This window comes from Aythya marila, assembly GCF_965140915.1.
Source record: "Aythya marila genome assembly, chromosome: 23".
Classification (NCBI taxonomy): domain Eukaryota; kingdom Metazoa; phylum Chordata; class Aves; order Anseriformes; family Anatidae; genus Aythya; species Aythya marila.
The window spans coordinates 4,558,599-4,571,817 of record NC_139064.1 but is presented as its reverse complement, the minus strand read 5'-3'; the positions used below and the strand labels follow the sequence as shown (position 1 = coordinate 4,571,817).

The window sequence follows — 13,219 nt, the reverse complement described above, 5'->3', positions numbered from 1 at the left end:
GGAGTGTCAGGAAGGATTGATCAAAACCACCCTCATCTAGGCTGACACAAGCCACGCTCGGGGGGAAGACACCCGTGGGTGAAAACAGGCCCATACCTGCGTGCTTGCAAAGTGTTCGGCACACGGTAACAAGGTTAAAGCACAAATGCACAGACAGATTGTGATTTCTCAATCTCAGGCTGGTTTTGAAGCCTTGGGGTCTTTCTGGTTTTCCCTTTCAGAGATCGGTAAGGGAAGATGTCAGTGACATTGTTGTTGCTGTTATCTTCACATAAAGGGAGGCTGGGAAGGGGGAGGCAAGGAGATTTTCACAATTACAGCTTTCCTGGGATTATTTGGTCTCATTCTATCATAATCAGATTCAGGGGATTACCAGTTGTTAGTTGGGCTGGTAGTTTCATGTCAATTAATTACGCCCCGCGTCATTTCTTCCAGCGATTCAGGGCCAGCTGCTTAACTCCACGATTTCTACCTACACGCACGCTGCAGAAGCAGATGTCAAAAGCTCCGCCTGTGCCTTTTACATCTGGAGATCTTTTCCGAAACCAAGGTGCAACACCCCCTGCCCGCCCCACTGAAGCCGTAAGGGGGAGATGCAGATCGGAGCAGCCCCAGGCATCCCCCCTGGACCCCAGCCCACCCCAGGGTCCCCCCCAGCTCATCCTTGCCATGACCCCCCGGCCCAGCGTGCACGCAGACGAGGCTCCAGCTCCCTCCAAACCCCTATTATTATTATTTTTTTTAACCTTCTTGGGCCGGCGCGAGGCTAAAGCAAAGTGGCGTGCCCGCTGGGGTCGTCGTGGTCCACGCTGTTGAGGATGGCTGTCTGGTCTTCGGGGAGCTGCCGGTGGCAGAGGTCGTCCTTGAGCGCCGAGAGGCGGGCGAAGGGGTCCTGACGAGGGTGTCTCTTCTTCTTGCGGAGGCAGACAGCTTCGTCAGGCCACAGTACCTGAGAGCTGGGAAGGTGCTGAACCTGGGAGGCAGAGCCGTCTGCGGAGGAGAGGAGGCAGATGGGTGAGAGCCAGTGGTGCCAGGTGTGCCACAAAACAGATTACATCAGGCTCCGGTCCTCCGCCCCCGTGCCACCCCAAACCCTGTTGCCCGAGAGGTGGGGAAGGGGGAGACTTTGGCTGGAAGGAGAAAGGGTGTTCACAAGGGAGGAAGGGGAAGGTCACCTCGAGGGGAGCGGAGAGAGGAAGAGAGGTCAGGATGGGGGCTCTGCCACGTGAGAAGCAGGTTGGGCAGCATGAAAAAGAACACAAAATCCTAAAGAAAGCCGCTAGAGATGGGTAGATGTTAAAGGATGGAAGAGGAATGCGGTTTGGAGCAGGGGAAGGACAGTGCACGGGGCAAGCAGCCATCCATTTGGGAGGCAGGAGCTGGGCAGGAGGGAGCCCAGAGACCAACCCAGTGCTGGAGCCAGCGGGGACCAGCCTGAGCTGTCCACAGGGCACCGAGGGGACGCTGCTGGGGACCGTGAGGTCCTCACACTCACTGGATTGTTTTCTGTTTTTCGAGGAGCCCTTGGATGACTTTTTGGGCTTCTTTATCCGCTGGTATTTCAGAGCTTCGAGCCTCTCAGGTGCAGCAGCGTCCCCGGACGGAGATGGACGTTTTCTAGAAAGGAAAAGCAGACACGCGCCGTCAGCGGCTCCGGGCCACGCTCGGACCGTGGGGTGTCCCAGGCGGGGGGCGGTCGACCCCAGCCAGCTCTGCCATGGAGAAGGAAAAGGTGAGAAGCCCGGGAGGAGGCAGCACGGCCAGCCAGGCATGCCAGGCACACGCTGCAGGAGACGGGAGGCTCCACACGTGTGTGCCACCGTCCCCTCCCTCGCACCCCCGGCTCGGCTGCGTCACAAAGTCCAAGTGCGGCACCCGGCTCACCTGCCTGCCACGCCGGCACCGCTAGACACAAAGGACGGGGCAGATCCCATGTCCGATAAGGCATTTTTGGGAAGCAGTGGGAAACCCCTTAGGATGGAGAGGGAGGGGGAGACGGAGAAGCAGCACGACAGCCCCGAGACCGGGGCCGTGCGCGACACAGGGCGGGTGACACCGGCGCAACAAACAGGACGGAGGCAGGGATCCTGCCTGGCCCTGCTCACGTGGAAAAGAAGAAACAGGGCCACACGACAGACAGGGACACGAAGGGCACAGCTGGGGTCGGCACCTCGCTCCCAGGTCCCTGGGAGAAGCGACAACAGAATACAGCAGCACGGGAGCTCCTGCTCTGTAAATCCAAGACGCCAGGAGCTGGATGCTCTGGCCTGGCAGGACAGGGCGCACCAGGACTCGGAGACAAAAACAGCAACAAGATTTCATTGCAAGGGACAAGGAAGGGGTTTGCACAGCAATTTCTCTGGTGGGAGAGTCAGTATTTAAAAGCAATAATTTCCCAGACTTAGTCCCCAGGTAGCTGTTGTACAGGAACCTGCTCGAGGTGAAGTGGTCTCCCCTTCGCAAAGGGCTCTCGCTCTATTTTCCTGCACTGTACCTGTTTTTTCCCTGGCCAAGGAGTGGAAGGTAGGACTGCTGTAGAGAGCAGGGCAGTAAAAGAAAACCTTTTCCTTAGGAGAGCAGCTGGTCCAGCTCTCATCTATAACACATCACAGCATCCCCCCTCTCTTCCCCCTGAGATTTACTTTGATGTCTCTCCAAGTTGCACAAACACCTCAGGCCGCACAAGCTGAAGTCTGAGTCAAGGCAGCCAAGCCCCAGGCCAATCTGAGTCAGAGCAACCTGCACACGAGGTGCCCAGAGATGGCACGGGGAGCATCCACAAAGCACCTATCATTGCAACAAAGCCACCCCCTGAAGCCAGGCAGAGAGGAGAGCCTGGAGATTTGGAGCAGCGTGCCTCCGACAAGCCTGCGCTCACCCCGTCCCACCCTGCAGAGAAGGAGATGCACATGTCTGGTCCAACAACCCAGGCACTGCAGGTCAGTGCCCAAACCTTGTCACCAGGTCAGCCACGCAGACAGAGCTGTCAGATAGTGATGAGAGCAGCTCCTGGGTCTTCAGGCTTCTGTGTTCGTGGCAGGGCTCAGACACCAGCTCATCCCATCCCCTGCTCACAGCCAGCGTGCTCCAAGTCTCCTCCTCCAGCACCTCTGAAGCTGTGCAGGGCTCCTCATGCCTCCAGAGCTATCGGCAGCAGAAATCTGGAGCTCAGCTCTTCCCCAGGGCAGGTTCCAAGTCAGCCACCAGCAAGGAGCGAGTACGTGGCACATCCCCAGCACAGTCACAGAGCGACTCAGCAGGAACAGGAGCCCACATCTTCTAGAGGGCAAACCCTTCTCAACAGGCTGACATCCACCCAAACACAAGACGCTTTTCTTCTGTTCCCACTTCATCACACTTCGGATTATTCACTCCAGGAATTCAGATTATCCAGTCCAAGAAGGCAGGAGCAGCAAATAACCACGACAGGCTCAAAACACAGGGCATGCTGAAAAAAGTGTGCATAGGACACAGCGAGGAGCCCCATGACAGCAGCACCAGCAAGGCACTCCCACCTTCCCCTTTTGACGCTGCTGCAGATGAGGAAGGCGGTAAGAATCAAGTGAGAATTGTGGCAAGGATGCCAGCTAGGGCACTGTCTGAAAATACCAACAGGTTTGGGCTATACGAGCTTTTTATGTAAACCAATGAATGCATCAGCAAGAGCAAACCCAGACCCAGGAGTGATGTGACCTCCGAGAAGGACAGGACCCCTCATTTCCCCAGGGATTTGGGGGGAGCCTCTCCAGCAGAAGGCTTCCCTCTGGAGTCTCCACGTGTGCCACAAACCACCGGTGTGAGCACAGCTCGAAGGCAACGCTTTCTATCCGAGATCCCAAGCGGCTGCTGGAGCAGCTCACACTTCAGCTGGAGTGGTGCAGGCAGAGAGCTCCCAAGGGTTCCTTTCCCCCGTGAGGAGCAGAAGGGGTTGGTTTTTGAAGATGCACGTGGCTACAAAGCCTCTCCCTCTTGCTATTAGCTTTGGAGAGCACCAAGGAAAGCGCAGCATAATTTGACGAAGCAGCTGGGGATGGCAGATGTGATGGGAACCCAACAACTGGGGTATAGAAAAGCCCCTTTCATGCCTCCCATCGCTACAGAGACATCAAGGCGTAGATGAGATGCTCCTGGAGATCCTCTCTTCCAGTTCCCAGCTGAGCAGCACATCAGCCCAAGATGAAGCACCTCGTTAGACGAGCTGGTAGTCCCGCCGGCTGGATCCACGCAAGCCTTCCCTTGTAGGAAAGACATTTACAAGCTTGTACAGCCGCTGCGCTTAAATGTGTCTTAAATGTGTTCTTCCCAAGGCCCCAGCTGCCACGTGCTGGCAGCCTCCAGCAAGAAATGCTGCCAGCAGCAGCTCCCAGCTCTGCTGGGGCTCTCCCTGCTGACTTGCACCAACGCTGCCAGCCGCTGTGCTGCACCTTGGGCACGTGCTGGCCTGGAGAAAGACCGCAGTGACCCAGAGAGCCAACAGCATGGGACATCCCTGCAGTAGTTCCTGCAGGAACGTTCAATAGCAAGCTTTATTTTTTCATTTTATGCCCACTGGGCACAAATAACCGCACACCAGTTGCATTTGGGCAAGTACGTGGTCAGTCACAGCCTCAACTACTCCAGCTCCAGACCCGTGCCTGCAGAGCTCACGTGCACCAAGCCCTGGATGCAGGAGAGCTCAGAGATCCTGCTACTGCCCATCAGCATCCCTCTTCCACCACCCAAACAACTTTATTTCTATTGCTAGAGCTCCACATGTAAAAGCCTCTCCCTATTTCCATTCTTTTTTCTTCTAAGGAGCTGCTAGTGACTGCGGCATGTTGACAAAACCAGACAGATTCACGCAAGGGATTATGAGGAAATTGCCTGGAGCTCGTTTCCACTAGTTCTCCCTAATTGGGCTTGTATTTATGCACACAAATATCAACAGCGAGCGCACTGAACCCATGTGTCACTATAAATACTGTCTGACCTCTGGCAAGGAAGAGATGGAGTGGAGGACGAAGCGCTGCTACTCACCAGCCAAATTTTATCTGCTCTACCCACCCTTTATTCCTTCAAAGGTCTCCGATTCATTGGAATTAATTTTCATTTCGAGCCCAGCCAAAAGCCTCTTCCTGCCCCCAGAGCTGGTGTTTTGGGCAGCTGCCCATGCGTGAGAGATCCTGCCCACCGACAGATGAGAGGTTGAGGGAGGCGGGTGAACTTCTGGAGACTTCAGTGCATTGCCAAGCAAAGGAGCTTCAAGAAACACGCGCAATTTCCTGAGCCTTCTGCAAGATGCCATGAAACATCCCGCACAGCATTTTCCTCAAGTCCTCAAAGGACAGCCCTTCTGAACGAGAAAGGATCTGAATTATGTGGTCCTGGAGAGGCTGCGAAGGTACTGAGGGAGCTCCGAGCACCCCAGGACAGGAGGAGGTGGCTACAGGGAAAGAGTTACCCCGACCACACATATCTCAGCTACGTCTTCTTCAAACTTTTTTCCACATTCAAAGCAAAGATGAAGAGAGAAGGCCCCTGAAAGCATCACTACTCCTTTTCAGCCCACAAGGGGGAACCCATGAGAAAACGCAGACTGTGACATTCAAGGACACGGTGTGTGATGTCCCCTGCCTCCTCCTCTCCTTGAGCCAAGACAGCGACATCCAGGAACAGCTTGGACACGTCAGAGCATCCTCTTGGCCATCATCAGAGCCCACCACGCCCCAGCCAGGCTCCTTCAACCCTTCATCCTCCTTATGCGAAGCACCCAACCTGCCTACACGAGGCTCCATCTCGAGCTCGAGTCCCGTGGGATCCCACAAGGTGTCCTGCAAGCGAGAATTCGCCCTCAGCCCTGAGGCAGTGCCATCCCGGGACGCCACCACGCATCGCTTGAGATCCTTGAGCATGAGCAGTGCTGGAGAAACACGGCGGTCACAGCCCCTGTCCCCAGAGCACAGCCACGGCACCGGAGGGTGGAAGGGGCTGGTGAGAGCGGGGGGCACACCGGAGAAGGGGGGGGCCCTCCTACAGGTCTGCAGACAGCACAACTCGGCTACACCACGGACTCCACCATGCTGACGGGAGAGGAGCAGGGAGGAGAGAGGGCGAGGGAAAAAGGGACTGGAGCGGAGAGAGAAAATGGGGATATAGTCACGGGGAAAGCAAGGGGGGAAGAGAGGAAGATAAATGAAAAACAGGAGTGAGAAAATATATAAAGGAAAAAAAAAAAAGAGACTGAAAAGAAAGAAATAATAATTAAGAAAGGAAAGAAAAACGCACTCAGACAGGAGGACTCACAACTTCTCCAAGCGGGAGGAGGCATGAAACACATGCAGAGGATCAGCACATGGACAGTCTTTAAAGGGGAACCTGGTTGCTTTCAAGCGGGGAGCGAGGGCTGCTGCTCCTCCCGCACGCCTGGCGCCGCCGTCCCTGCGTCACCCGAGGCTCCGACGCGCCCGAGCCCGCGAGCTCCCGGTGTCAGCAGCACTGCCCCGGCCAGGGGGGGCCGGGGAGACCACCCAGAGCAGGCTGCGATGCCGAGGGGCGCGGGGGCTTGGTGCCTGGTCTGTGGTTTTTGGGTTTCCCTCTGCAGGGAGGCAACAACGCCCTCTTGCCTCTTCGGGGATGCGTTGCCGCACGCTGCATCCAAGCAGAAGATGAAAAAGTGCTCGTGCTAGCCCACAAACGGCGTTATTTATCCCTGTTTGTCCATAAAAACCACCCAGGCTTCAACCAGCAAAAGTCACCGTGCAACAGCTCCTGCTCCCAGCACCACCGAGCTCGCAAACTGCCTCTCCCTCCCCTCCTCTCAGCTTTTATTGCTGCAGTACAGAAAGCTGGCTGCTCTAGTACAAAATCCCCATGCTCTGCATCCACTGACAAATTTTACGACCCCAAATCATCAAGAAATTACTTGGCTGGGCTCTTTACGGGATTCCTCGCTTATTAGAGCGAGATTTATTTTCCTTATGGCTTCTCTTTTTTTTTTTTTTTTGGATAATGACTCTGGACTCGCTCCTGTGACTCTGAGCAGGACACAGGGCTGCTCCTCAGCCAGCGTCCTGCTGGATGATGGGACCCTGCTCCCCAAACCCCACCAGCTCAGATGGGAGCAAACTGGGACCTGTGCAGGGACCTCAACAACTGGGGACACGAGCTGGGGCTGAGCAAGGCCGGGCTGATGCTGTATTCGCTCAGGTCTCCAGGATTAAGGGAAGCACGGGGATAAAGACGACACAAAACAGCCACAAGGGCTTCTCTTTCTCGATAAGTTTGGCACAGCCCCGATGGTTTTAACAAGGCTCAGCAGGAACTTTGCATCGGACACCCTGCTCTGGGATCAGCAGAGGCGAACAGAAGGTGCTAAGCGCTCAAGAGCTTTGGAGACCGCAAGGCTCAAACCTTAAAGGGTTTTGCTGTGCCGAGAGGTTTGTGGCTCCTCCACAGAGCACACATCCCATACCTGCTCCCATCACCACGATCTGACTCTCCTTCCTGCCTTCTGTTCCCCGCTGCTCTCCCCACCCCAGGACAAACCTCTCCGTGAGCTGGAAGAATTCCTCTCTCCTGGAAATATCCACCCCATTTCGCCAGGCACCTCACCTCCCTCTCACAGGGCTCCCTTCCACTCCTGCAAGGCTCCTCAGGGTGTTCAAGGAGCATCAGCCAGGACCTTGACTCTTCCCATCCAAGGCTGCAAGCTTCAGTTTTTAAAGACCAGTCCTAAAAAGGCTTGGCCATGGCCAGGCCCCACAAACCATCCCATCTGCGATCCCAGCTCTCCTTTCATAACCAGCCTGGCTGACAGCACAATGGGTCAGTGTTCTGCTCCTCAGGGTTGGGAATGAGATTTATCCCACCTGATTTTATCAGATTTAGTGAAAAGGGGGAAAATGCAAAAGTTATCTGCTTATAGGGTCAGGAAACCATCTCCAGACTGCTCCATTGCTGCTCCAGGGATGCCCGTGGCCTTCTAGAAAAGCAGCCCCACCAGGGGAGCCCCGGAGAGGTATTTTCTTGGGAGAATCTTTCCAGATTTGCTTAGGGCTGTTTAATTACAACTGGGTCAGAAGAAGTCTTACAGATTTCTCCAAGGAGCATTTCAGGGAGGGAGGGCTTTCACTACAACTACATTTGCCACGGGAATGATGAAACACCTCGCCGGCGGCCTCAAACTGTAGGTACACTGCTGCCAACCATAAAGTCTACCTTGAAAAAAGGCTTCTCTCACTTTCTACGATAAATAAACCTTGGAAAGAAGAAAATAGATCCAAGGTAACCAAAAATCTCCATTTTCCGGAACAGAACTGGGGACTTATTCTGGAGCTGCAGCCCAGGAGCACCATTAGGAGCCGGCTTGCCCTGTAGGAAGTTATTTCATCTGGCTCAAGGTGCAGGACTCCAGGCTTTGGAGAAAGCAGGTCCCAGCACACGCCTCGCCAACACCAGCCCTGCCAGATCCAGGGGTGCCTCCTAGCATCATCCTCTGCCAAAGAAGCCACAGCCATGGGCAGATGCCAGCTCGGCGAGCCCCAGCACACACACGCGAGCATCACCATGCCCAACACAGCTGCACCACCGGGCTCTCCAGCCACGCTGCCTCCCCAAAGGGAGAGGGGAAACCCAAAAGCCACAGAGACTGTGCGTCCAGAGGTGTCGCCTAGTGTTTGACAATTCCTTATTCCCCTTTAAAGGAAGAGATGGTATTGGAAAAGCCCCTTCCATGTCCCCTCTCATGCCCCGCTCCCGGCCACCCTCCACAGCGCCCACACCATCCTTTCGGACATGGATCACCCTTACCTATTGAGCTGAGGAGAAGCTTGTCTCGACAACACTGCCCAGATAGCTGAGATTAATCAAAAACAAAGCAGTTATCAACACCCGCAAGGAGCCGAGCTCCGCAACACATCAGCACGTCAACAACTCCAAAGGAAAAAGGAGGGAAAGAAACCGAACTGAAACACAAACGAAACAAGGCTGGAGAAGAAAGGGGGAAAGAAACAGAAGAGAAAGGAAAAAGAACAAAAATAATAAATCGACGAAGCGAATGGATACACTGCATAAAAGCACGGACAACAGTGCTCTAACACAGACTTGTCCTGCACCTGGAGCTCCTCGGGGCGCCCTGGCTCTGAGACTGAGTGGAGACATGGACCTACGTGACCGTGCGTGCCTGCATCGCTACGGATCTGCCTTCCCAAAAAAGCCACGCAGAAGTCATCTCAGGCTCCTTCAGGTCTTCTCCCTCCCCAGCCTCTCCCGTGAGCCCTCCTGCACCCTACGCACCCCATCCCCAGCCGTGCCGGAGGGATTTCCTAAGGCCATAACGCTTCCAGGTACCAGAGGGTGGGAGTGAAATGCGGAGGGCACTGCGGGGTGAAAGGCTGCCTCCCCCCTCCCCAAAAAAACACGGCTCTTCTCCGAACGCCTCCGACCGCGCCGGCACATGGGGCTGGGTGCCCCGGCTCCACCGCGAGCCGAGGGGTTCGGCCCCCCCAACACAACAAGCCGAAATGAAGCGAGACGAAAGGATGGAACGAAAGCACGGCTACGGGATCTAGGGTGCTGTGAAAGAGACGGAGGGAGAGAGGAGAAATACAGAGAGAGAAAGACGCTTTTGCCTGGAGCAACCCTGGTACCTGGAAAACCAGCCGCTACTGTCTGTCTAGTGCAGCCACATCCCTCTTTAGGGCAGGATCTGAGCGTGCCGGCGGCCTCCTGATTTCCGCTGGGGTTTTTGGTTTTGTGTGTTTGTTTTTTTTTTTCCTCTCCTGACATGCTGCTGGTGGGGCTAAGTCCTCGATCTCTCCCTGCCCGCGTCCTGGGGCTGCAGCATCCCTTTTGCAGATGGGGCGGTGACTTTTATAGCTGTTTCTGTCATGCATTAAAGCTCTCTAGACTCCGCGGGAAGGAAGGAACAGAAGGAAGACAAAGGCGCGGCGGCCCTAACGTTCGAAGAAAGCCAAGAGCCAGCAGCTAGAAGAGGAAACAACCGCCGGTGACACCAGGACACTTACCTAGGCGAGCCGGGAGCCGGGCCCGGTGGCCCAGGTCTTTGCCAGCCTGGCAGATGGCCCGCAGCCCGAGTCACAGAGCTCCCGGTTCCCACGTGAGAGGTCGGGGAGGAGGAAAGCGCGCCGGCAGCACCGGGAAGGCCGCCTGCCTAACCCCGAGCCGGCTCGGGCAGCGGCCATGCACCCTGCGCCCGCAGCACGAGCCTCTTCAGAGCCACGTCCTAGCAAAGCCCGCGGGACGCCATCTCCAAAAGGGATGCTGCAGCGTACCCAGAGCGACCCTACGAGTTGGGATGATGATGGTGGGGAAGGGGCAGAGGGACTGGGGGGGTGAGGCGGGGCAGGAAAGCCGGGAGGGGGCTGGGGGCAAGGGTTATTTTTGGGCAGGGGGGGGGACCACGGGGTCTCACGCACTTACCCCGAGGTGGCTACCGTTGTCGATGTGGGCTCCGGTCTGAGGATCTCCTCGCTAGCCCTCGTCGGAGAAGGGATGTCTCCGAAAACATCCATGGTGTCCGCGGGCAGGGAGGAGCCCTGGGAGCCTGAATAGCCGGTGGCCAGGGGGGTGAAGGCCGTGGCGGGTCGGTAGCTGGGGCTCTCTCCCCGGCTGCTCGGCGCGGGGGATCCGGTCGACGGCGTGGACTTGCGGGAGAAGCTGACCGCCGTGGGGGGCTGCAGGGTGATCTCCGACACCTCCGCCTGCTGGATGAGCCCCGGCCGGGGCCGGGCGCGGGCGGTCAGCTCCGGGGAGCTGTTGCGGGAGCTGAGGGGGCTTTGGGTCAGAGGAGAAAGCCTCGAAGGTTGTAGCACCACCTGATGTAAACTGGGCTCAGCCCTCCTGACCTGCCGAGGGCTGGGCCGAGGTCGGGGTTGGGGCTCGTACCACCTGGTGTCCAGGCTGAATGTGCTTGTGCCGCTGTGGCCGACGGGCTCGGACGGTTCGTGGTAAGGCAACACGGGTATGCCCATACCTTGACTGGTATGTCTTAGCTGCCCTTGACATCCCATGGGTTGCATAGGTTTGTCCTGCCACTTGGTGGTGGTGGGGGGCACGGAGGGTTGGCCCCTGCCGGGTGACTTGCCAGTCCAACTCTTTGGTGCCTCCAGGGGCAGGATGCCCGGGTAGGACGCGGGGACGACCTGGAGAGAGGAAGGGGGCGGCCCCCGAGGAAGACAACCGGTGGGCTGGGAGCCCTCGGCCGCCTCGCACTGCTGGAGCTGGGGGGGGAACGCCGCGGGGGACGCCTCCAGGCTGCCGAAGGGGAACTCAGCCCTGCCCCAGGGCTCGGGGGACCGGCCCCCCGTGGGGGTCTGGGCCAGGGGCAGCGTGCTGTTGGAGGCGTTCTCCCCGTTCTCCTCGGGGATGGTGGGGTGTCCGAAGGGTCCCTCGGGGTGCAGAGGCGGGGAGGACATGACCGAGCTGAGCGGGCTGACTTCTGGCATGTAGAAGGGTGGCGGGTCCACCTCCCCGGGGCTGCTGCTGCTGAGGTAACCGTAAAATTGGTGGTGGAAAGCCCGGGGGGCCGGTGGGCGAGCCTGGCCGGTGGGCTGCAGGGCGCCGGGACCCTCCAGCGCCCGGTGGAACCGGGGGCTGTATGCTGGTGGCTGAAGGTAGGACTCCTGGCTGGAGGACAGAGGGGTGAGCTGGGCTTTGAGGGCCGTGACGGAGGCGGGGACGACGGGGTCGTCGTTCTCCTCGTCCGACTGCCGGAATTCGGGGTACATGTCCGTCTCCTCCACGAAGGGGAAGCCCTCGATCCGCCGCGTCTTCAGGGAGGGCTCCATCTCGGCCGGGTCCATGACGAAGCGGCCGTCCGGCCCGCGGCTGATGAGCTCGATGGGGGTGGTGGCCTCAGCTTCGGCCTCCGCCTTGGAGACGCTGTACTTCTTGCTGCTGATGGCCCGCTTGGTCTTCTTGTAGAGGGAGAGCTCCTTCTCCTTGGTGGGGCTCAGCATCCGCTTGGCCTGCGGGCCTTGGTCGTCGGAGGACTCGGAGGGGGGACGGAGCGTGCGGATGCTCTCGGGACTCACCTTGCCGGAAGACAACCTGGACCACAGGGGAGAAAAACCGAGAGAGGGGGCGGTCACCGAGGGGAAAGGAGCCCTTCTCGCCCAGAAGAGCTGCTGGATCCGGAAAACAAAGCATTACCGGCTCTCCAAGGAGGAACTGCTAGAAGAAATTTGTGGGGACTACCAAGACGGCAGAGCCTTGCCCAGCTCCAACAAAGGCTGCAAGAAGCAAGTGGAAGAGAGGAGCCAGAAGCACCACACATCATACCTGCTCCTCGGGTACACCATCCCCCTTAGGGCAGGCAGTTCACTCCAGTGCCTTGCAACAAGCTCCACAGTCCCATCAGAATGAAAGACAGATCCAGAGCTCACTTCCAACTCCTTCAAAAGTTTTCTACGTTCACCTGAGCTACCCACACCTGGGAAGCCCCCAAGAGGAGGTGCTCCCCAATTTCTAGGGCTCCAGAGGGATGGCAGACCAGCATCCCCTCCTGCAGACCTCAGCATCTCACTTGGAGCTGCCGACAGATGATATTAAATCAGCTTTTTCCCCCATTCTGAGTACTCAAATTTAAGGCTGAGAGCCTCAAAAGACACAGAGGTGGCAGGGGAAGACAAACATCAGAACAGCATCCCTAGTCAGAAAGCCTTGGACAAACAGGATTGAAGGGCAAAAGGTAGCAGATCCAACAGAGATGGTGTGGGCACGGTATTTCAGTGCCGTGGACGAACTGAAAAGAGCAAGACTAAGATCCACCAGCACTGGGACATTTTGCAGCTGTCCAGGAGACTAAGCATAAGGAGTCCACACCTCAGACTCTTTCTTGCACTCACATCAGGAAGATGTTCCCACTGTTTAGTACCTATAAGTGCTTTTGACAGGCTCTTAGAGCTGTGGCCAGCGCAGCATCACAATCCACAGCCTTTGGGCACACGTGGAAAGAGGCTTTGGCAGGAGATTCTTCATGGGAAATGACAAGATATGCAGTTAAGAGTCTGAATTTCCCAAGAAAAAACGAACAGCACAACTCAAAACTACTCTGGGCTTGCATGAAGGACTCCGTACGCAGCAGTAGCCCGTTTCCTGAGGAGCCACTTCAAGCCGGGCATGTAATTCCTTTCCACCGGTCGTCCCTTAAAGTCTTAAAGTTTGCTGTGTTTGTCCCTGCTGCTTTCTGCTCCAAAGCCTGTTTGTCTCTTGTGAACCG

General features: G+C 57.0%; 1 protein-coding gene across 1 annotated transcript in view; it reads right to left on the bottom strand.

Moving 5' to 3' along the window:
• Positions 1-766: 766 nt before the first annotated feature.
• Positions 767-13,219, bottom strand: part of IGSF9B (immunoglobulin superfamily member 9B) — a gene marked incomplete at both ends in the record, with an annotated part of 34,840 nt that continues 22,387 nt past the window's right edge. The window contains 3 exons of the mRNA XM_082778024.1: positions 767-990; positions 1,496-1,617; positions 10,420-12,048. Coding sequence (XP_082634150.1) covers positions 767-990; positions 1,496-1,617; positions 10,420-12,048 — 1,975 coding nt within the window. The remainder of the gene's footprint in view (positions 991-1,495; positions 1,618-10,419; positions 12,049-13,219) is intronic.